At 55.8% G+C, this 20,995-nt stretch overlaps 1 protein-coding gene across 2 annotated transcripts in view; it reads right to left on the reverse strand.

The window, feature by feature from the left end:
* Positions 1-20,534, reverse strand: part of CARM1 (coactivator associated arginine methyltransferase 1) — a 40,723-nt gene extending 20,189 nt beyond the window's left edge. For both annotated transcript variants that reach the window (XM_074338176.1, XM_074338175.1), the window contains exon 1: positions 20,240-20,534. In XM_074338176.1, coding sequence (XP_074194277.1) covers positions 20,240-20,462 — 223 coding nt within the window. In that variant the 5' untranslated portion in view covers positions 20,463-20,534. The remainder of the gene's footprint in view (positions 1-20,239) is intronic.
* Positions 20,535-20,995: the final 461 nt, after the last annotated feature.

A 20,995-nucleotide genomic window follows, 5' to 3' on the forward strand; every position in this document is an offset into this window, starting at 1 on the left:
GTGTGCACACGGCTGGGAGAGGTGAGGGACAGGGAAGCAAGAGGGGTTAGCACGCTGCTGTGACAATATAAGTGGGGGAGACAGACCACAAAGGGGACTGAGGCCAGGAGGCTGTGCTGGGGTCCCTCCAACGGGAGTTGGCAGAGCTGTGGTTCATTTCCTTGCAGTAACAGGAACAGCAGCGGAGCTGGGACCAGGCCTGCAGGGGACCCAATCTTCTCCCAAGAGGCTCTCCCAAGGTAGGGTGTGAACGCACAGTGTGAGAGAGACCAACCCAGACCGAGGGACGTTAGCCATGGCATGGATACCATAATGTGTGCCCTGCTCCTGGGCCCAGCTGCGCACCATGGGCTGGCCTCCCACCTGCCAGCTGGCCACGTCTGTGCTGCTAAAACTCGGGGGCCCGCAGATGAAGGCCTGGAATCACCAGGGACACCACCACTGGGTTGCCCAAGGGGAACCCCAGTGAGGTCGGAAAGTTGCCCCACCTGCCTTGCTCCGTGAGAAGCAAGACCCCTGTACATCCATGTCACAAAAACAGAGTTCCCACGGAGAGCCAGGCCCGAAACCCAGACACACCCGGGGGCGGGGATGTGAGGATGTCACACTGCAAGCAATACTCTCCCAGTGCAGGCTGTTCCTACGCTTTGCCTGAACCCCTCAGAGCACCCCTGTGAGTATCCACTGTCACTGCCCACATGGGTTCAGATGAGGAAATGGGCTCAGACAGGTTAAGTATCGGACTCAAAGTCACACAGCAAGTGAGTGGCCCAGATGACTGGCTCTCGGGTCTGTGCTCCTACCCAATGTGCTGTCCAACCTTTGTGCTTCCTAGAGCAGGAGCTGGCCAATTGTCTCTGTAAAGGACCAGACAGAAATATTTTCAGCTTTGCGGGCCGTATAATCTTTGCTACTACAACTCAACCCTGCCACAGCCAAAGCGCCTTTCCTTGGGAGGACGCTTGTTTTATTGGCACAAACAAGCGAGTGTGGTTTTGTGCCAATAAAATTTTATCACAAACCCAGCAGGGGCATCTGGAACTGCAGGTGCAAAGGGGCTGAGCGCTGAGCCCCCTTCTGCACCCACTTCCTCATCTGCTCACCAGACAATGAGCATGGAGACACCGTCCCCATCCCGGAGAAGGTGCGGAGAGTGGGTGGCAGTGACAGGAACGAGGATCTGAGTTCGTGATGAGGGCTGGGGCTGGGGGACAAGGGAACCTGCGGTGACACCTGAGCCAGACTGGGAAACGGACTGGGAAGGAATCCTCCGCTGAGAGAAACGGCACGTGGGCTGGCAGGGAAAGGGGGCTGTGGTACCGTGATATATCATATATGTATTTGGTCCCTGGCACAGAGCTCCTAACACTCTTGGAATTTCCTAAGTGATAAGAGTGATAAAGGCGTTTTTGATTCATAACAAGCCACTTTCAAGCACTGCAGAACTTGTCAGTGAGGTGACTTTCGGAAAGCCCCTAAGAATCAGGGGGACCAACTAAGTAATCAGAGTTGGAACTTGCAGTCTCCACCCGGTGGCTGTCAATAGCCAATGATTTAATCAATAATGAAGCCTCCATAAAAACCCAAAAGGACTGGGTGCGGAGCGCTTTCGGGCTGTTGAACACTGGGAGAATCGGAGACAGTGGCAGACCTTCCAACATACCTTCCTATCCGTCTCTTCCATCTGCTGTCCTGAGTTATATCCTTTTGTACTAACCTGTAATCTAGTAAATAAAATGTTTTCCTGAGTTCTGAGCCACTCTAGCAGATCTGTCAAACCTGAGGATGGGTTATAGAAAAACCTGCCGTATAACCCGTCGCTCAGAAGTGCAGGTAACAGCCTGGATCTGTGACTGGTGCGGGGAGAGCGGGGAGTCCTGTGGGACCGAGCCTTTCACCTGTGGCAGCTGATGCTACCTCCAGGTAGCAGTGTCAGGACTGAACTGAATTACAGGGCACCGAGCTTGGGGTGTGGGAAGCCCCCCACACGCACACCCACACACATACTTGGTGATCAGAAGCGTTCAGTGAGACACACAGGAGGAGTGGTTTTCCTTGGGAGGGCGCCAATAGGGAGAATGGGGGTGACTGACGGGGGCCCGGGGAGGTTGCGAAGACAGACTGGCAGGCAAGACAGGTGCTTTGTGGGAGGGTTGTTGGGTCGCAAGAGGCTGAGGGAGGCGTGGCTCAGGCGTCTGGCTCCTCCCACAGCCACATGCACTGAGACAGACAGATGACAGGGACAGAACTGGGAGGAGGAGACGGAAGGCTGGGAAGGAGACAGCTCCAGGGGGCACAGGCTGCCTGCTCCCCACCCCCCAAAGCCCACCTCCTTGTCAGCTCCCCAGACAGCACCCTGCGATCCAGGCAGCAGAATCTGGGGGACCCTGAGGGGAAGGGGGCTCCCTGGGCCTGGTTTGAAGGAAACTCCCTGCTCACCATCTCACCCTGGGCCCGGCCCCCGGAAGGGCCTCAGGAGCCAGCGTCCTTAGGAAGAGGGGGACATAGGGACACCCGGCTCAGGGGCACTGACCAGCGGTCCCAGGGAGTGTGCGAGCCTCCAGTCCCCCCCAGTCACAGCGTCTAACGCAGCTCATCTGCTGTGGTCTCCTGCCTGCTGACGACCCCTCCATGGCTTCCCAGGGCCAAACTCCTTACAGGGACCATGAGCCCTGCAGACGTCTGCAGCTTCACCACACCCCTCCGTCTCCCTGTCGCACCCCACCCCCAGGCAAAAGGACTTCTCTCTGGCCTTCATGCTCCTGAGACCCAGAGCACCCTTCCTCTGTTCCCTAGTGTCCCTGTCACCTACTGCTGGAGGTCCCTCAGCACTTCCTGCACAAGCCCGCATCGCAGGATGGCTCCATATTTACCTCCCGTCTTGTACAAACCCAGGGCTCCGGGCGTGGGGGCACTCAGGGATGCTGAGCGAGGACACGCAGTCAGGAGGCTTCCCTACATGCAAGAGGCAGGCAGCCAGTGTGGGGAACCTGGTACACGGCCGGGGAAGATCCCTTAGCGGCTCAGACACTGGACACTGGGGAGCCCCACACAGTAACCTTTCTGCTCCTAATGTCCTTGCCCTGCCGCTGGCTTCTGGAAAACAATGGGGGGGGGGGCTCAAGCCCTCAGGCTGGACAGACCTAGGTCAGAGGGACCCTGTAAAACAGGGACAAATGCCTGGAATTAAACTCTCCTCCCGGAGAACCTTCCATCCTCATGCAAGATGGGGGAAGTTCTTTCTCTCATGGAGAACAGGGAGGTGGAGCACGAGATGGGAAAACAGCCTCTAGCTCAGGGGAAAAACAACAACAAAAAAGCCACATTTCAAGTCCTTGATTCTCTAGCAGGAAAACTATTACAGCCACCAAATGAGAAATAATTAAAGCTATTTATCTTGGCAGACTTGGGGGAGTGGTGGAGGGAGCAGAAACACTTGTCCAAATGTGAGGTCTTTTATTAAGTCGCCTCCTGCTGCCAAATAAAATATAGGCCATTCACCTTCTAAAGGAAAAATATTCCAAGTAAAGGGGGGAGTTAGGTGAAAAGAAGGATGAGGTACGGAAAAATCAAGGTGCTCTCCCCACCTGCCCAGCGCCTTCCCTCTGCTCAGGGCCCCCAGGCACTAGCTCCTGCCTCCAGCTGCCCCGCGCCAAATGCAGGCACAGGGACCCCAGCGGCGAACAGGATTCCAGGCCCTGCCTTCCCACTTCCCACGCTCGCAGGCAGCAGTGGGAGGCCGCTGGCATACGGTACACCAGTGAGAAGGTAGGAAGAGGAGCTGGAAAGAACTTGGAGTGGGGGGGTCTGGTCACAGATGTGGGGTACGATGCAGACTGCGGACTGCTTCGGGGAGCTGGCAACATCCATGTCAAGCCAGGTGCTGGGTGACACAGGGCTCGGATCCTGGAAGGGCCTCTCGCCTCCCAGAGGCACAGGCCCCACTGCCCTGGCGGCAGCAACTGAGTTTCCAAACTGTGGGCCCTGGAAGCTTCCCTGTGTCCCTGCGTGGCATGGCGCCTCCGTGGCCAGGAGAGGGAATAAGTCACTCTCCGACCACCCAGCAGGGAAGGCCAAAAAGGGCAGTGGTTAAAATGATGCATGAAGATGGACCTGGGTTCGGGAACGGACTTGCCGTTCTCCTGTGACTGGAGGCCTGGGTCCTCCTGTCACATGGCGATCATGACAGCCCGTGCGGTGAGATGACACAACCCGCATGGAAGGCCTGGAAGCTAAGCCCACCACCTGCCTGCACCCCCGACCTCAGGAGCCCCATCTGTGAAATGGGAATGAAATAATGATAAAGCCCCTCCCTGCTGTGAGAATTCGCTGAGATAGTAGAGGTGACAGTAAGTATACTAAGTACTCAGGGACCGGGAGCGGCCATCATGGCTGTCATCAGATCAATCCCACCCCGGGAATCCTAACCCAACCCGGCCTCCCTCTCCAGCAGTAACCGAAGCCGGGTGCTCTGGTGCTGTCCTCAGAGACATGCCGAGCAGCTGCTGCCACACACTGCCCAGAGCCTGGGTATTTGAGGACCATGAGGTCACCCGAGGCTCCATGGGCCGGCCCCACGCACCTGCAGCCTGCATCTAGGCACCTCTTCCCAGGACAAACTGTCAGGCCCCGACCTAGCAATCCCAGCGCCTTCCTCCACAGCGCTACTTGTAAATGTCACACAGGACCTAACTGGATCGACTGCTCAGAGCAGCAGCAAACCTAAACACCCACTGAATAGTGAATGAGGGTGCAGCCAATGAAGACACAGACTTCAATCTGTAGAGGCAGCCGCGTTAAGACGACCAAGCCACACCGTCAGGGACGGAACAGTGTAAAACACAGAGGGTGACAAAAAAATGAATATATATTTTAAGAAAGGAAAAAATTGTATTAAAATTGTAACACTCAATATATACCAATAACAAAAGATGAATACAAGTCATGTGTATACATTTTTTTTGGCACCCTCGGCATATGCGCCATAGGTGTAAAATTGAGGGGGGGGGAGGGAGGAGCCAGGGGCACTGCACACCTGGGGCTTGTCTAGAAACACAACAGAATGACTTCAGTGGCTGCCTCAGGAAAGGAGGGACACTTTTCATGGACACGTTCCTCTCCCATTGTTGAAACTGCAGAACTTTCAGCACAGTGGGGTTCTGGGACAGATTTATGCATGCATGCCTGCATGCGCCTAAAACACCGCGCAGGACAGTCCCACCACAAGACCAAAGTGTAGGGACAGGCCAAACTCGGGAGGGAGGAAAAGACAGGCTTTTCACATTACATCCTCCTGAGTGGTTGGAATTTTTCATTCTGTACTCAAAAGATAACGAGACAAAAGGCAATCATTACATCGCCAAGACCCTCCCAGAAGTGAGCAGGTGTGACTAGGTGCCCCTCCCAAACCTGCTGGGCCGGGAACATAGTGGGAACAGGCCCTGTGCCCTCTCCTGTGCAGCCTCGGGCCCTGTGTGACCTAAGGACCTTCTCGGCTGGAAGGTGGAGGACACTGGGTATCTCAGCCTGCAGCCATGCTATCTCCCAGAGCAGGCCCACCCCCACCCACTCCCTCTTAACTGGGATATGATGGAGGCGGGGCAGCAGGCTGGCCAGGTCGGGGTGCCCACGGCCATGAGAGGCTTGGGTTCTAAGCCTGGGGCAGTGGGCCTCCATGCCCGACAACTGCTACCTGGAAGGGAGGCCACACGGCAGGGTCCAGTTACCAGAACCCTGGTTCTGGAGTCAGTTAGGCCAAGGTTTGACTGAGCTCTGCCAGCTGCAAACAAGGGGACCGTCACCCCTCCCAAAGCCTCAGCTTTCACGTCTAAAAATAACAACGCATTCTCAGTGTTGTCATAAAGACTAACACCCTGTGCCCACCCCAAGACACAAGGGCCACAGCAGGTGGCGTTGGCCACCATGTCCCTAAGGCACTGTGGCCAGATGAAAAGAAACCCAGAGAAAATTCTGGCCACAAGACCATGCTGGGCGCAGACCAAGCATCTGGCCCTGTCCCCAGCCTTGGTGACCAGACCAGGATCCGGGACGCTCCTCAGGAACACGGGAGCAGCCACGGGGCAGCGGCTGACACACACTGGCCTCACACAGTACCTAGGCACATATTCACTTAGGTTGGGTTTTCAGGCCAGGTCACAACAGCTCCTGGAAAAGGCTGATACCCCCGAGTTGCGGGAAGATGAGGTTACCTCCCTGGGAGGAGACAAGATGGGGGGTGCCTTCCTCTTAGTGGCGTTTTATTTCTTAAGGTGGGGGTGGAAACACAGTGTTTGCCGTATTAGCCTTCATTCCTTTCAAAATATTTCGCAATAACTCAACACAGCCACCTCTGCTGGCCCAAAAGGCTCACACTGAGGTCCAGCGTTGGCAATTTACAGGGCAACTCAAAAAAAAAAAATCAAACAATTCAATCTACTCCAGGAGGGGCCTGAGAATACAAGTTTCCCATGAGGGCTAATCATTTCCAAAGTCACCCAGCAGCAGAACTCCGGGGGGTGCATGAGCAGGGCTGAGGATGGAAGCTCTGGGACTGAGAGGTAGCCATCTGGGGGCAGAAAGGGGGTGCAGAGTTGGCGGGTGAAGAAGGCAGCAACTCCCGGCCTACCTGGGGCTTCCTGTTGGCATCTGGGGAAGGCAAGCCCCCTGCAGGCCCAGCACTACTCAGGCCACAGGCCTCCCCACCTCCTGCTGGGTCTCAACTCAGCTACTGGCTGAGGATGGGGGGTGGGGTGACGACACCTGAGAAAGGCAGGCAGGCCCACCCTGGGCTGCCCCCGGGCTGACCACAGGATGGAGAAGGGCCCCTGCACTAGAGACACCCAAAGTCTATAAATCAGCGATGGTTTGCTTCCCAAAGTCAGAGGCCAGAGAGGGATACTCAGCAGGGGCTCCTCTCCATGGGGAGGCTGGGGGTGGGGGGGGCGGCGGGGGTGAAGACCTCTGTCTTCAGGGGTTAAAGGCTTCGGGCCCTGTAGGCCTGGTCTGGAGGGGCCCGAAAACAAGTCTAATTATGGGGTGTTGGAAGGGCAACTCCAAGCAAAGGAGGCCCAGACAAAGAAAGGGCCTGGCTTTTCTGAAAAGAATCCCAGGGCACCGATTGGGCGGGAGCTATTACATGCAAATGTCTCCCCATCCATGCTAATCAGCCGAAGCCTGGCTTTGTGAGCTACAAAAGGGATGGCAGATGTGCGCCAGTTCCTCGGCCCCTGCAAGCACAGGGGCTCAGCGGATAACTATGAAGAAGGCGGGGGTGGGGTGAGCAAGGAAACAAACAGGCCGCCCCAGCCCCTCGCTGCTCCACAAGCTGGGCCTCCAGCCTCCTTCTTCTCCTGACCTCTCTTTTCCAGCCATGACTTTGAAGCTGTAATTTATGCAATACTAGGCACACCTACTGCCACGCAGTGTGCTGGGTAATGCTCCCAACCACATTCAGCAGAACACTTAGCTTGTATCTAAGAGGGGAAACTGAGGCACAGAGTGATGACATGCTGCGGGTGGCTCAGCAGCCTGTAGGAGACAGCCTACCCACACCCTGACCTCTGGGAGATTTGGGCCTGGGAGGCCAGAGAAGGCCAGCCTGGGGCGCTGGGAAGGACACAGGCTCCACGTCTGGGCAGAGCCAGGCTGCAGACGGTGTCCCCGAGCCACCACGACAGGGAGGCAGTGAGCCTGCCTCCTACAGCTGTGAGGGGGCACCCGAGAGTCCCCACCACCTGCGACACATGGCAGCGGGGAGGACAGTGCTCTGCAGGGACAGAGGTGGGCAGGGGAGGCTCCTGGCAGGAGAGACACATAAGGAGGCCTGGGAAGCCGGGGTGGCATGAGGTGTGTCATGCCACCCAGGCTGTGCTGGGGGACTGGCCCTCAGGGCAGTGGGTATACTCCACACTCTGGCTCCTGCCGCTGCTGGGCACAGAGTACCCAGGGCAGGAAGTGGAGCCGGGAGGAGTGGGAATGTGGCTCCTAGGAGTGGGGAGCTGCCTTGGGCAGCTGAGGGGCCTCAACCCGAAGCCCGAGTGGCTGGGGAGAGGCAAAACTGGTAGAGGCCAGAGAACAGGACAGGGTTAGCCTCGAAGGGAAATGAGTGACAAAGGAGACTGCAGCCCAGGGCTGAGGCGACTGGAATCCTCACCAAGGGCCCGTGTTGAAAGAAAGGTGTGACCACTGGCGCAGAGGTGAAACCGGAGGGCCTGAGGCTGCACCACTGGGGGAAGGGCCCCCGCCAGACCCCTGAGGCTCCAGGAGTTCCGCAGGCTGCACAGCAGGCTCAGAGGACAGGATGTTTGAGGTAGGAGGGCTGCCTCCCACCCACCTCACCAGATGTGACTCCAGATGTAGCACAGGCAAGAGGGGACACTGTAAGGACTCGGCAACTAGGCAGGAATGAGGAAAGATTGGCTTTGGGCTCCAGAAGAGCCCAGGGGCCACTGCCCTGACACAGGCCGAGGACGAGGTAGGTACCTCCTCCACATCAGGTGCGGAATCTCCTGGTACGGCTCACCGGCGGCCCAGAGGCAGCAGGGCTGATGGAGGCCCCTGAGCCCACCTGGGGGGCATCCCAACTCTGCTGCCCACCACCACACAGTGCCTCAGTTTCCTCGTTTACAAAACGGGGGTAAGATCTGTGGCTACTGTGGCTCCCGATGGGCTGTACATAGTGTAGGGAGCAGAGAATGGGGTGAGCCGAATCACACCTGTGCCAAGCGCCCTTGTGCCAACAGCACACAGCAGTCAGCGCCCTTCAGAGCTGTTCTTTGGTTGGGTGAGTCAATGAACGTACAGAGCCTGGCTGACACATGCTTGTGCTCGGTAAACATTAGCCATGGGAGGGCCTGGAAGCTCGATGAGCATGGCCTGGAGCTAAGGGGAGTCAGAGCCACCCCGCGAGGAGAGGCCGCGCAGGCACACAGAAGTCTGAAAGCTGCAGCCTGCCTCTGCCTTCCCCTCCAGCTCCAGGAAGAATGTGGCGAGACCTCTGGAATGTCCCTTTGGGTCTGCAATAGGCCCCCCCAATCTGTCTCTGATTATGGATTCCCAAGCCCCCTGCGGGGGATCACAAGAGCATCCCTTTTTCATTAAGGCGCTTTCCTCGCTCAGAATCCCACCCGTGCCTGGTTGTCATGCAGGTTTCTATCCATAAAACCATTCCCCTCTGACATGTGTAACGCATCCAGTAAAAATGAACCCCAGCCACAGCCACAGGAACACAATTAGCGGGGGAGCAAATCCACTAACAAGCTAAAAGAAAATCAGCCCAGACCCACTCTTGCCAAAGCTGTCAGTGATGAATCACTTGAAAGAGACAGACAAAAACACGGAATAAAAGGGGGTTCTCTCTTCTCTATGCAAGGAGTGAGAAGAAGACAGAGCCCCTCCCTGCCCCAAAAAAGGTCTGGACTTGTTTTCATGAATGCCCAGTGTGGCGGCCGGGGACAGACCTGACAAAAAGTACCCAGAGGCTGAGGCAGTGGCCTGAGTTCTCATCTGGCGTCGGGTGGCAGGTGTACAGGTGGACACAGCTGTCGAGTGCGCCAAACAGAGCACCTAAGGCCTGGGTGTCTGTGACTAAACATTTAAAATAAGCAAAAGAATAACCCCCCCCCCCCCAGGAGACACACGAAGGCCACAGAGTCTCCATATCCGACTCCCGCAGGCCTGGGTGGGGCTCGGTCTCAATTTCCTTCATATAACTGGTTTTCTGGGAACAAAGGGAATGGGGGTGGGGGGAAGTCGGGAACTCCAGATTTCTCACCCAAAAGGCAGAGCTGGGCAGAGGAACAAGCGTCAGGGCAGGTGCCATGGTTTCCCTGGGCAGAAGGTGCCCATGTCCCCGCCCTGCACTATTCTAGGTCCTGAATCCTGAAACTCCCAAACCAGTCCCTGAAGAGAGGACAGGAGGGTGACCACATAAAGGGAGGGGCTCCCTCCGGAGTCACTGCAAACCAGGAGGGGCTCAGGCAGGCTCTCCAAGGCCACTTCTCTGTGCCCAGCCCAGGCTCTACTTGTCCTGGGGTTGAATGACCACCCCCCACCTAGGACACATCTTCTCTTCCAGGCCACCCAGCAGCTTGAGGTGATATTTATAATACATATTATACTGTGTATTACTCATCTGCTGTGTGTACTGGGCTGACACTAGCGCACAAAACCGTCCTCCATTTTCCAGAAAGGAAACTACAGCAAGATCTAGGGTCACTTGGCCAGGGTCACAAAGTCACATCAAGGTTAGGCTCCCAGCCTATGCTAATCATCCAGCAGCTTCTGATTCAGAGCAGTGGCTAGACTCCACCAGGAGGGGGGAGAATATTCTAGCCAGGGAATGCAGAGCAGGGGAGAGACAGGGACCCAGGAGAGCAGCAGGACTGACCTAGAGACACTGCAGACCCCAGCTGCCTGGGAGCAGGCTGGCCCCCCAGCCGAGCCACTGGCCTCTTATCCTAGAGTTAGTTCCCTCCTTCCCGCCTCAGCTCTCTCTCTGGCCTGAGCCTCCTGGCCCCACACTTAAGCTCATCAGCTGCCATTCTCTTCATCCTGGGCCCATGAACCACATTCAGAGAGAAGGCAGAGAAGGAGCCCCACAGTGGGAGATGGGGCTCCTTCTCTGCCTTCTCTCTGCTCCCCAAGACTGGACGTGTGCCCGGGTGGGGATCGCGTCTGATTTGGGCAGCAGGGTTGTGCCTACAGTCCAAGCACAGACGTCCACCCTCGCCAAGGCCACCTGCCACCAGCTCAGCCCCAGTGAGGCAAGGGAGCTGAGATGCGGGCGTCTCAAGCTCCCCAGGATCACCCTGCTGGGAAAGAACAGGAGACAGAATGGGACTGGCCCACAGTCACAGGGGTCATTTCCCTCCCAACACTCTTGGAATAAACGCCGAGCCCCTTTTCTGGGGCCACCCCTCCCCAGGTGTGCTGCTCCAACCACGCTGGCCACTGGCTCCTCTTGGCCATGCCAGCCCCCAGGCTCACTCCTAGAGAAGGTCTTCCCTCCTGCTGGAGAGCAGACCTATTTTAAGCACTTTTAGTTCTATTAGCTCACAACAACCCCCCAAGGTAGATGCCATCAAGATCTCCATTTTATAGTGGAGGAAACAGGCAGAGAGGAAATGCGGATGGTGAGGCATGGGGGTGGGACTTGGCCGCAAGCCCCCACCTGCTTTCCCCCTGACAGCTTTAATGCCCCATCCTGAGCAGGACCTGGGGATTCCACAACCCTGTCCCGGACCCACCACCCTCCCCTGGCGTCCCAGAACTGCAGCGCATGTTATTTTCTCCCAGGCACAGACCACTAGGAGCACAATCACATTCAGGTACTTACTTAGCACATGTCACACAACACCGCCAGGCCCGAAAATGTGGGGCCACGTGCTTACTCAGGTGTCACTGTATCTCGAGCTCCTAAAACAGTAACTGGCACACAGCAGGAGCTCAGTAAAAATTTTGCTATTTAAAGTTAGACGCATGGTAACTACCACATAGAACGACAGCAAGCCCACTCCCCATATATTTTTCCAGTTGAAGGAATGAAAGATCGGGTCTCCCCATCTTCAAAGAACTGTTGGGTCCTGTCATCTTGGGTGAGGTCAGCTCCTCTACCTCTCTCTCTGTGCCCCACCCCAGATCTGCCATCTGGCTGGGTCCTCGCCACACCCCAGCCCTCCAAGGGGGGCCTCTCAGCACAAGCCCACACTGCAGACCTTATTCCTACCCAATGAAAGCCACTGCCCCAGACCACAGACATAGAGTGCCTTCCTCTCCCACTGCCCACCCCATCCCTTACAAGCCAGCGGCACAGTCTCCACTCCCCAATCTGGTCCTGTCCTTCCAGGGCGGTCAGCCTTTCTTGGGTCACAGATCCCTTAGAAGGAGATCAAAAGCAGGGGAACTTCTGCCTCCCACCAAATGCAGAGAGAACCAATGGCAACGCTACGGCCCCAGTTTACCAGATACAAATGGAGTGAAGCGTATTACATGTGTTCCCTCCAGAAAGGTGCCCTTTCTGTCACCCTTTTCTACAATCAAGAAGGCTCCTCCAAGGTCACAGCCACCAACTCTTGTCCCTCTACCCTTATGCAAAACGGCACACCATTTCAGGGGATCATGAGTCACCTCTCCACCCCAGGAGCCTTGCACAGACTTCAGGTTAAGAGCCCCAGCTCTGAGGCTCCACTCTCCACCAGGAGCAGCTAGCTCTGGCCCCGGTCTGGCCCTCCAGCCCACCCACTCTGGGATAGACATCTTGCCCAATGCCCTGGGAAACTGAACTTACCCCCTCCCTGGGTAGCAGGTAGATCCCAGAGAGGGCTCCCCAGAAAAGGAACCCCACTTGCCACTAAGGGTTCCTGAGCCTCCTCCATTCTGCTAAATCTGGCCTGATCCGAAGTCCGCCACCTGAGTCATCGTAAGTCCACACAATCCTCCTCCTTCCGCCGAAAGGCCCTATACCCCCACTAAGTCCAGACCCCCACATGTAATGCTGGCTTGCGTGCCACGTGATGCCTACTCTCTTTCCAGCTGTGATCTCACATACAGGCCCCAACAATCCCTACAGGGGTAGCATGCCGAGTCCGCGGCCCCTTGTGTTTGGATCACAGGCCGACTTGAAAGACAGTGTGGGTTCAGTTCCAGGCCACCAATAAGGCGAGGATCACAATAAAGCAAGTCGTGACCTTTTTGCTGGTGGAAGGTTTTGCCTTCAATTTGCAAAAAAAAAAAAACACCTGTGGAGTGCAATAAATGAAAGTGCAATCAAATAAGGTGCGCCCATACCAAACTTTTCAGTTTTATAAAGGTAACAAGGTACAGAGGACGCAGACCGTCCCTGGCAGAGCATGGCCTGTAACCATGTTTCACAGGGAAACATGGGACCAGTCACACTAAATAGGATACGTGGAGACAATAAAGAGCCCCACGTGGCAGAGTTCGGGTCAGGTTAGATTCTGCTGTCAAATGAATAGTAGGCTAGGTTTTCTTAACGTCTGGATTTCCAAATTACCAAGGAGGGGCTGTGGGCCTGAACAGGTGCAGGTGGAGGTGAGGAGGGGAAGGGGCTGGGAGGTGGGCAGTGGGTGGGGCCTGAGACTGGAAACCAGACCAAGTTAGGACTTGGGGTAATAGCCCTCACCTGCACAGGGCTCAAATTCAGCCGTTGGATGGAGTGTCTGGGGGCCAAAGGAGGCTGTAATCTAAGGGAAAGATGGCTTCCCACACCCAATGGAGCCCTCGATTCAGAGAAATTCTTCTGTATTTGAAGAAACAGACCACTGCAAGTGACAGGACAGACGGCTACTGGCGCGAGGACTGTGTTGGGGCAGCATGACCAGGGCCAACTGGGGTGGCATGCCCCTTCTGAAGGTGGCACCATGATCTACCTGGTCTCAGGGCATGTAGGACTCAGGCTGCCAGGCTTTCTGATTTTTCAGAAGTACGAAGACAGATTTTGATGAGAAGTCACCCAATTTAAAAAATATTGGACGTCTACTTTTATTTTAATCGCACAGCCAAGCAAACTCTGCGGGCAGGTCATTTACAACAACCCTGATCAAGGGTCAGGGCCTTTGCCATCTTGTCCCCAATGCCCTGGGCAGAATTTACCTTTTGTTCCATATCACAACTTCTAGACCTCTGACATGCTTCTGGGGCAGGCTAAGGTGAAACTTATTTGGTTACATTCCTGTTGCGTTCTCTAGTTTGGAAGCTTCCACAGGCTTCTCTCTCCCTGCTCCCATCTACAGCATAACCTGCTACCAGAGTAATCTTCAGAAATACCATTTTTATCATGTTAGGCCCCTATGAAAAATGGCAGACAATTCCTGACCATATACAGGAAAAGGCCCTGTCACTTATAAAACGTGACTTGGGCCCAATCCTGTTACCTCCTCTTTAGCTCCTCCGTTCCTCAGAGGGATCCCTTTTCCTCCGTGCCAGTCTGCTGTCATCACCCCCCATCCACTTGACCATCTCTCCATAAACCAGGAATGTGCTCCCCAAACACTCTGGCTACATCCACATCCTACCCACTGTGGCCAAGGGGACTATCTCCCAGTGTCTGTTCTCCCTGTTACCTACAGGGAGAGAAATCCTGAAATTAGCTAAACACATAGTCACTCGGACTAAAGACTACATTTCCCAGCCTCCCTTGCAGCTAGTGGTAGCCACATGACTATATTCTAGGCAATAAGATGAAAGGAGAAGCCCCCTCAGCCAGCTTCTGGGCACCTCCTTTAACAGACACCCCGCCTGTGCCCTTAGTATGTTTTGTCCCTTCTTTATCCTGCTGCCTGGAAACCAGGGTGTAATAATAGCTAGACTCCAGCCACCACGCTGATCTGCAATGACAAGACGTCACTCCAGGAAAAGTCTGGGTCCGAGAAGTTCCTTGAGCAGAGGCTCCACACCAGCCCTGGTCTGCCAATCTCCAGACTTTAATACAAAGAGCATGAGAAATAAAATGCCATCTTGTTTAAGCCACTGCTGTTTTGGGTCTGTGTTATGCACAAATTGAACCCTGATCACCTTTCTTCACTGAATCACTCCGCAGTGAGACGGCAGGTCCAACAGCTCTGAACTCCAAAGCCAGCTCTGCTGCCTGCCAGCCATGTCACTTGGTCAAGCCTTTCCACCTCTGGTTTTCCTCCAATAAAATGTGAGTGGTGTCCTTGACCTCCCAGGACTTTTTTTTTTTTTTAAGATTTTATTGGGGAAGGGGAACAGGACTTTATTGAGGAACAGTGTGTACTTCCAGGACTTTTTTTCCAAGTCAAGTTGTTGTCCTTTCAGTCTTAGTTGTGCAGGGCGCAGCTCAGCTCCAGGTCCAGTTGCCGTTTTCTAGTTGCAGGGGGCACAGCCCACCATCCCTTGCGGGAGTCGAACCGGCAACCTTGTGGTTGAGAGGACACGTTCCAACCAACTGAGCCATCTGGGAGCTCAGCGGCAGCTCAGCTCAAGGTGCTGTGTTCAATCTTAGTTGCAGGGGGAGGAGCCCACCATCCCTTGCGGGACTCGAGGAATTGAACTGGCAACCTTGTGGTTGAGAGCTCGCTGGCCCATGTGGGAATCGAACCAGCAGCCTTTGGAGTTAGGAGCATGGAGCTCTAACCGTCTGAGCCACTGGGCCGGCCCCTCCCAGGACTGTTTTAAGGACCATTGGTAACATACAGCAAGGGCCTTACCTGTCAGGTCAACTGGCCCGCAGTCCAGAAAGTGTACTCTATCTGGCCTGGGCAATCAGCACCCAGCACAATCAAAACAGAAACACACACAATGAAAGGCTTTCTGCTTTCTCTAAAAGCTGTGGCACCCCTGGCTGAGGTCAAGTTCCCACAGTGCCCCCTCCTCCTGCCCGCTTCATTCATTTATCCCAGGGGTCCACAAGCTTCTTCTGTCAAGGGCTAGCAAATAAATATTTCAGTTTTGCACAATACTATGATCTTGATTGAATATTCTTTAGGCTTTTTTTCTCCCCCTTTTTCCGCCTCCCCCCTCACTCCTGTTCCAGCCATTGTTTCTTAGTCTAGTTGTGTAGTGCACAGCTCCCTGGCCCATGCAGGTATTAAGAGCTTTGCACTCCCCCCAGCTGAGGCAGTCGGTCGCCAGTTGTCGGTCAGACACTCACAGCAGCTCACGGCAGCTCTCGCCAGCTGCCGGCCACTCACACTGGTCACCGGCTGCTCCTGGCAGCACAGAGCAGCCCACAGCAGTTCACACCAACCTTCAACTGCTCACTGCAGCCCAGCTCCAGGGAGAGCTGTTGTTCACAATCTTAGCTGTAGAGGGCGCAGCTCATTGGCCGATGTGGAACTCGAACCCGCGACCTTGGCGCTAGGAGCAGGGTGCTCCAACCACCTGAGCCGGCCCTAGGCATTTTTTTTTTTTAATTTTTTTAATTTACTTTAGTGTGTTTTTCCAGGACCCATCAGCTCCAAGTTAAGTAGTTGTTTCAATCTACAGGTAGTTGTGGAAGGTGCAGCAGCTCACAGTGTCCCACGTGGGGATTGAACCTCAACCTTGTTGCTAAGAGCACCAAGCTGTAACCAACTGAGCCATCTGGCCGCCCCCTTTTTTTGTTTTCTGTGTTTTTGTTTTTTTAAACCAACCCTTCAAAAATGTACAAACCTCCCTTAGCTCTGACTGCAGGCCTGGCCTGGCCCACAGCCCACAGTGCCCACAGGCCCTAATTTATACCATGATCCTTTCCCCAGCTGCCCCCAAGGTCAAGTACTTCAGTCTGCCAACACAAGTTCATGTAGAGCCCGGGACACAGTAAATGCTCAATAAGGGACAGCAGCCAGTAGCAACTCATAGGCACCAATGATAAATGTGAATGTCCTTCCAGTGAATGCCCTAACTTGTCACCTCAGCATGACACTGAACGTCCTAAAGGCTAGGCACACAGGACAAACTCTTCTGTGCCCACTCCCCCTCCCCCAGCTGTCAGGGGGACTACCAGGAGCGTGACTGAAGAAGTCTCAAGGGTTCCCGATCTGTGGGAGCAGGCCATTCTTCACCTTGTTTTCACAGGGGGTTTTTCTCTGGGGTTTCCACACTCTGGCATGCCCCCCCCACAAACTGAAATTTAGCCCCTGTCAGAGCAAGTGCTGCTCTATAGCTCTTCCTAGCCAAGAGGGAAGAGAGAGTCCAGAGAACCAGCCTTACTGACTCGTGCTGACCAAGAAAGAAAAGTGACACAGTCATCTCCAGAAAGGCCGCCGTGGGGCTGAGGAACTGAGAGAAGACTCTGCTCTCCTCCTCAGCCACCCCATCGTGGGCTTTCCCGAAAAGCTGCCTCCTTTCAAGGGGAGCAGCCTGCATCCAAGAACTCCAGAGGCTGTGCCAAAGCTTCCTTAAGCCCAGGAAGCCTGCACCTCTGCCCAGGGAAAATGGCCTGCTCTTGGTAGCTCCCATTTAGCCAGTGCCATGGACACAGGCCAGGGTGACCTCAGGTGGCAAGAAGGGATGGGGAGAGTTACCCTTCACTGCAGGGTGACTGGAACAGGGCCTTCTGGAGATGTCATTGCTCCTACATGGATGGTGCAGACATCAAGGAACAGGGATGGATGTCCTACTACCCACAGCCAGTTCTCAGCCCTGCCGCCTGAGGCAGAGGTGGCAGCCCAAGGGTCCCTCTCCCATCTGCTGGGGGAGTGAGACAGTTGGGCAGCCCTGCAGCTTAAGGTCTTCCCTCCTAGAAAAGCCAGCTTTTCACCACTTCACAACAATCACACCACTGTCGATAATATCTTAGAAACATCGACTGTTTACTGCTAGACACCCTGCTTCACACCCCCACGGTCCACTTCACCCACATTCCCAGGTCCCAAGTGGCAGGAGTCCCACTACAGATGAGGAAAGCAAGGCTTTGTGCAGGTGTGTGTTGCTAGAGGTGAGGAAACAGGCTTGGAGAGGTAAAATGGCTAGTTTAAGGCCACACCAGTCAGACTGCATATTCAGAACCCTTGCCAATACTCAAGGTTGCCTCTGGTCCACCTCCCATATGTGAGCCACCGGGAGAGTCACGCAGGTGTCCTGGCCAATGCCCCGTCCTCACCCAAACACAGATTCGAATCCCAGGGGGTGTCCTGGAAGCACAAGCAGCTAACAGGACCCCCACCTCATGAGAGACAGGTGAGCAGAACTGGGCTCCTGACGCCTTCTCACCTGGCCAAAGCATTCAGGTCCCAGAAGGGTCCAGGTGGGAAAATTGAGACCAGGGAAGGAATAAGTTCATCCCAAAAGAAGGCCTAATGCTCCCAGCAGCCCGGTTCACCCACAAGTCCTCCCCAGCTGTCACGTCCCCACACGTCCAGTGGCTGACCATCTCTGACCTTCTCCAGGGGACTGTTGGCCAGCACTCCACACCCTGCAGGCAGGCTCTCACATCCAAGAGCAGCATGCAGCCCACACCCCAGCCCTGGGACTTTGCACTCCCGGACACCCTTCAGAGCAACGTGTTCTGTGCACCCACCCTCTCCAGGCCTGCTCAGGAATCAGTGCTGCCTCACCCTCAGCAATAACCCAGCCAACTTTGAGGCCATCGCCAGCCCATTATGGGAGCAGGTGCTACCTCCAAAGAAGTGTTCATTTCATTTATTGAGGAAATACACTGTGCCACACCCCCATTCTATCTATAAGGAAACTGAGGCACAAAGACACACGGCCACTGCAAGGGCACCAGTCTAGCCCACGTAGCAGACCAATAAAAAATACACAGAAGCCCTAACCTCCAGAACCTATGAAGGTGACCTATTTGTTAAAGGGTCTTTACAGATGTCATTAAGGATCTCGAGATAAAATCATCCTGGGTCTAGGGTGGATCCTTAATCCAAAGACAAGTGTCCTTATAGCTAAAGACACAAAGACAGAGGAGAGGCTGTATGAAGACAGAGACAGAGATTGGAGTTCTGTTGCTGTAAGCCAAGCAACACCTGGAGCCACAGAGGCTGGAAGAGGCAAGAAAGGGTCCCCTCCAGAGACTCTGGACGGAGCGTGGCCCTGCCAACACCTTGATTTTGAACTTTTGGCCAGGAACTATGAGAGAATACATTCCTGGTGTTTTAAGTCACCAAGTGTGTTATGTCAGCCCTGGGAAACTAATACAAGCAGGTTCAGCTGACTCCAGAACCCTGTTCTCAACCACACACCAATGTTATGTGAGCATAAAAGGGAAGAAAATCTTTCAGACTCCTGGGACTCTATCATCCCAGACTAAGGATCTCAGTTTGAGAAACACAGACTTTTTCTTGTTTTACAAACAATGTATCAGTTACGAATTACCTCGAAAAGAGAAGTGTTATCTTCATAGCTTGTAACAATTCAAGATTATCAACAAAAGCAAAAAAGTAAAAGCTCTCCTGGACAAAGACGTGAATAGGGGAAACTGGGTATGGAGCAGGTATATGGAACCCTGTGCTATCTTCTCAGTAATCCTATAAACTTTGAACTGTTTTAAAGTAAAAGAAAAAGTTTAAGCTGGAGTTTAAGTGTCTGTCCTGAGCTCCGATGCCCACCTGGGACACCCTCTCCTCGTCTGGTCCAAAAGACCCAGCTCTGCCCCAGCAAAGAGAGGTGCGACATTGGGGAAACAGACCTAGCTCCTCTAGTTTGGGTTTTTCAAGTCAAGGCACAGGGAGAACCCTGTGTGAATCAACTGCTCCACAAACTTCTCTCACACCCCATTCCCAAAGTGTAAAACAAAAATCACACAGACCAATGCAAATTAAGGGACCCGACACATCAGTGCAAGAAACTCTGAGAGACAAGGCTGAATGAAACTGAATAGCAAAAAGTGAAGGAGGAATCAGGAATGGGAGAGAAGGGATAAGAAAGAGTAACTAGAGGAAGAAAAAGGATGAACTCGGGGTACTTGGCAAACACATTTGTAATTTTTTTCCCCACTGAAATGTCAGTTTTGAAACCAGCTTCTGAAAACATACCCAGCTTCGCATATCCCCTAAAAGAAAGATCAGAGGACTTGTGGCGGGGGAGGAAACTGCTACCTCTTCGAAGCACGGCAACATGAAGGGGCCCCACTGGTCCACGTTTTTACCAGGAGCACATCCAGGGGCTCGCACCACCCTCGCGTGGGCCCCTCTCCCCTTATCTAGAAGTTTCCCACTCAGGCCATCCGCACACCAAGCCCTCTAAAAGGGTGAAACCGTTCCTCTATGTCGCCCCAGACTGGGCACCACTTTCCAACTGTCCTTAGTAGTCCAGGGGGGTCCCCCAAGATGGCCAGAGGCTGCCCACACCGCTCCCTCCAGCCCGCCAGGGTGGCCACACCCGCCCGCGAGACTCCTACCTCTCCCAGGGCCCCCTCCTTCCCATCCAGCCCCCACAACCCCGGCTTCCTCCGAATTCACCTTCCACTCTCGGCCCCCCACTTCCTGCCCACCCCCTCCCAATCTCAGGGCCCTCACTCCCCGATTTCCCGCTTCCCTCAGCACTCGGGGCACCTCACCTCTGGCCACCACGCACGCCCTCTTTTCTCCCTCTGCCCCTTGACACGTTCCTCCACACCCCTCACTCGGGGCCCCCCACACCCGGCTCCCTGGGCACAGCCCCACGCACCCCACACCAGGCCCCCACGGCTTGGGGCCCCTTTACCCTCCGGACGCCGGGCCCCTCACCCACCGCGTCCCTCCCATCCCGGGCCCCCCGCCCGGCCTCGTGCGCAGCCCACGCGCGGCGCACGGCCCACGGCCAGGCTCCGGGACCCCGCACTCACGGCTGTAGAGGGCGATGCCCGCCGCGTCCGGGCCGGCGCGCACCTCGAGGCGCAGCGCCTGCTGCTCCGCGTGCCGCTGGATCTCGCCGTTCGCGTCGCCGATGGTGAGCAGGCGGGCGCCGGTGAACACGGACACGGCCGCGCAGGGCCCCGCGACGCCCGTGCCCGCCACCCCCACGACTCCCGTGCCCGGCCCCGCCGCCGCCGCCGCCGCCGCTGCCATCTTAGACCCGGCTCCAGGCCCCGCCGCCGCCGCCGCCGCGCCTGGGCCCAGGCCGCCGCCGCTGCCGCCGCCGCCGCCGCTGCCGCCGCGCAGGCCGAGGCAGAGGCCGAGCCCGGCAGCGCCGCCTGCCGACTACGCGCCGCCTCGCTGATAGCGCCGACGGCCCGGCCCGTGGCGCAGCGCCCTCTGCCGGCGGCCCTGGACGCAGGGAGGGAGCACGCCGGGGGATGGGGCCAGCCCAGCCCCGCCCCGCCCCGCCCCGCCCCGCGCGAACGGTCGCCGCTTTGTGAGGTGGCTCCGCGTCCCAGGAACGGCGGGGGCGGGAGCGTGCGTCAGAGGGCGGTGCTCGGACGCGAGGACACGCCCCTAGGCCTGAGACCCGCCCCCAGTGCGGCGCGGCTGGAACGGCCGCACTAGTAAGGCGGTGCCGGTGCGGAGGCCTGGGAGGGGCGGGAGTGCGCCAGGGAGCGGTACACGGAGGTGTGACACGCTCCGGGTCCCGCCTCGCGCAAACCGCAGCGCTTTGTGAGGCG

This window comes from Rhinolophus sinicus, linkage group LG07 (genome assembly GCF_036562045.2).
Source record: "Rhinolophus sinicus isolate RSC01 linkage group LG07, ASM3656204v1, whole genome shotgun sequence".
NCBI classification, from domain to species: Eukaryota; Metazoa; Chordata; class Mammalia; order Chiroptera; family Rhinolophidae; genus Rhinolophus; species Rhinolophus sinicus.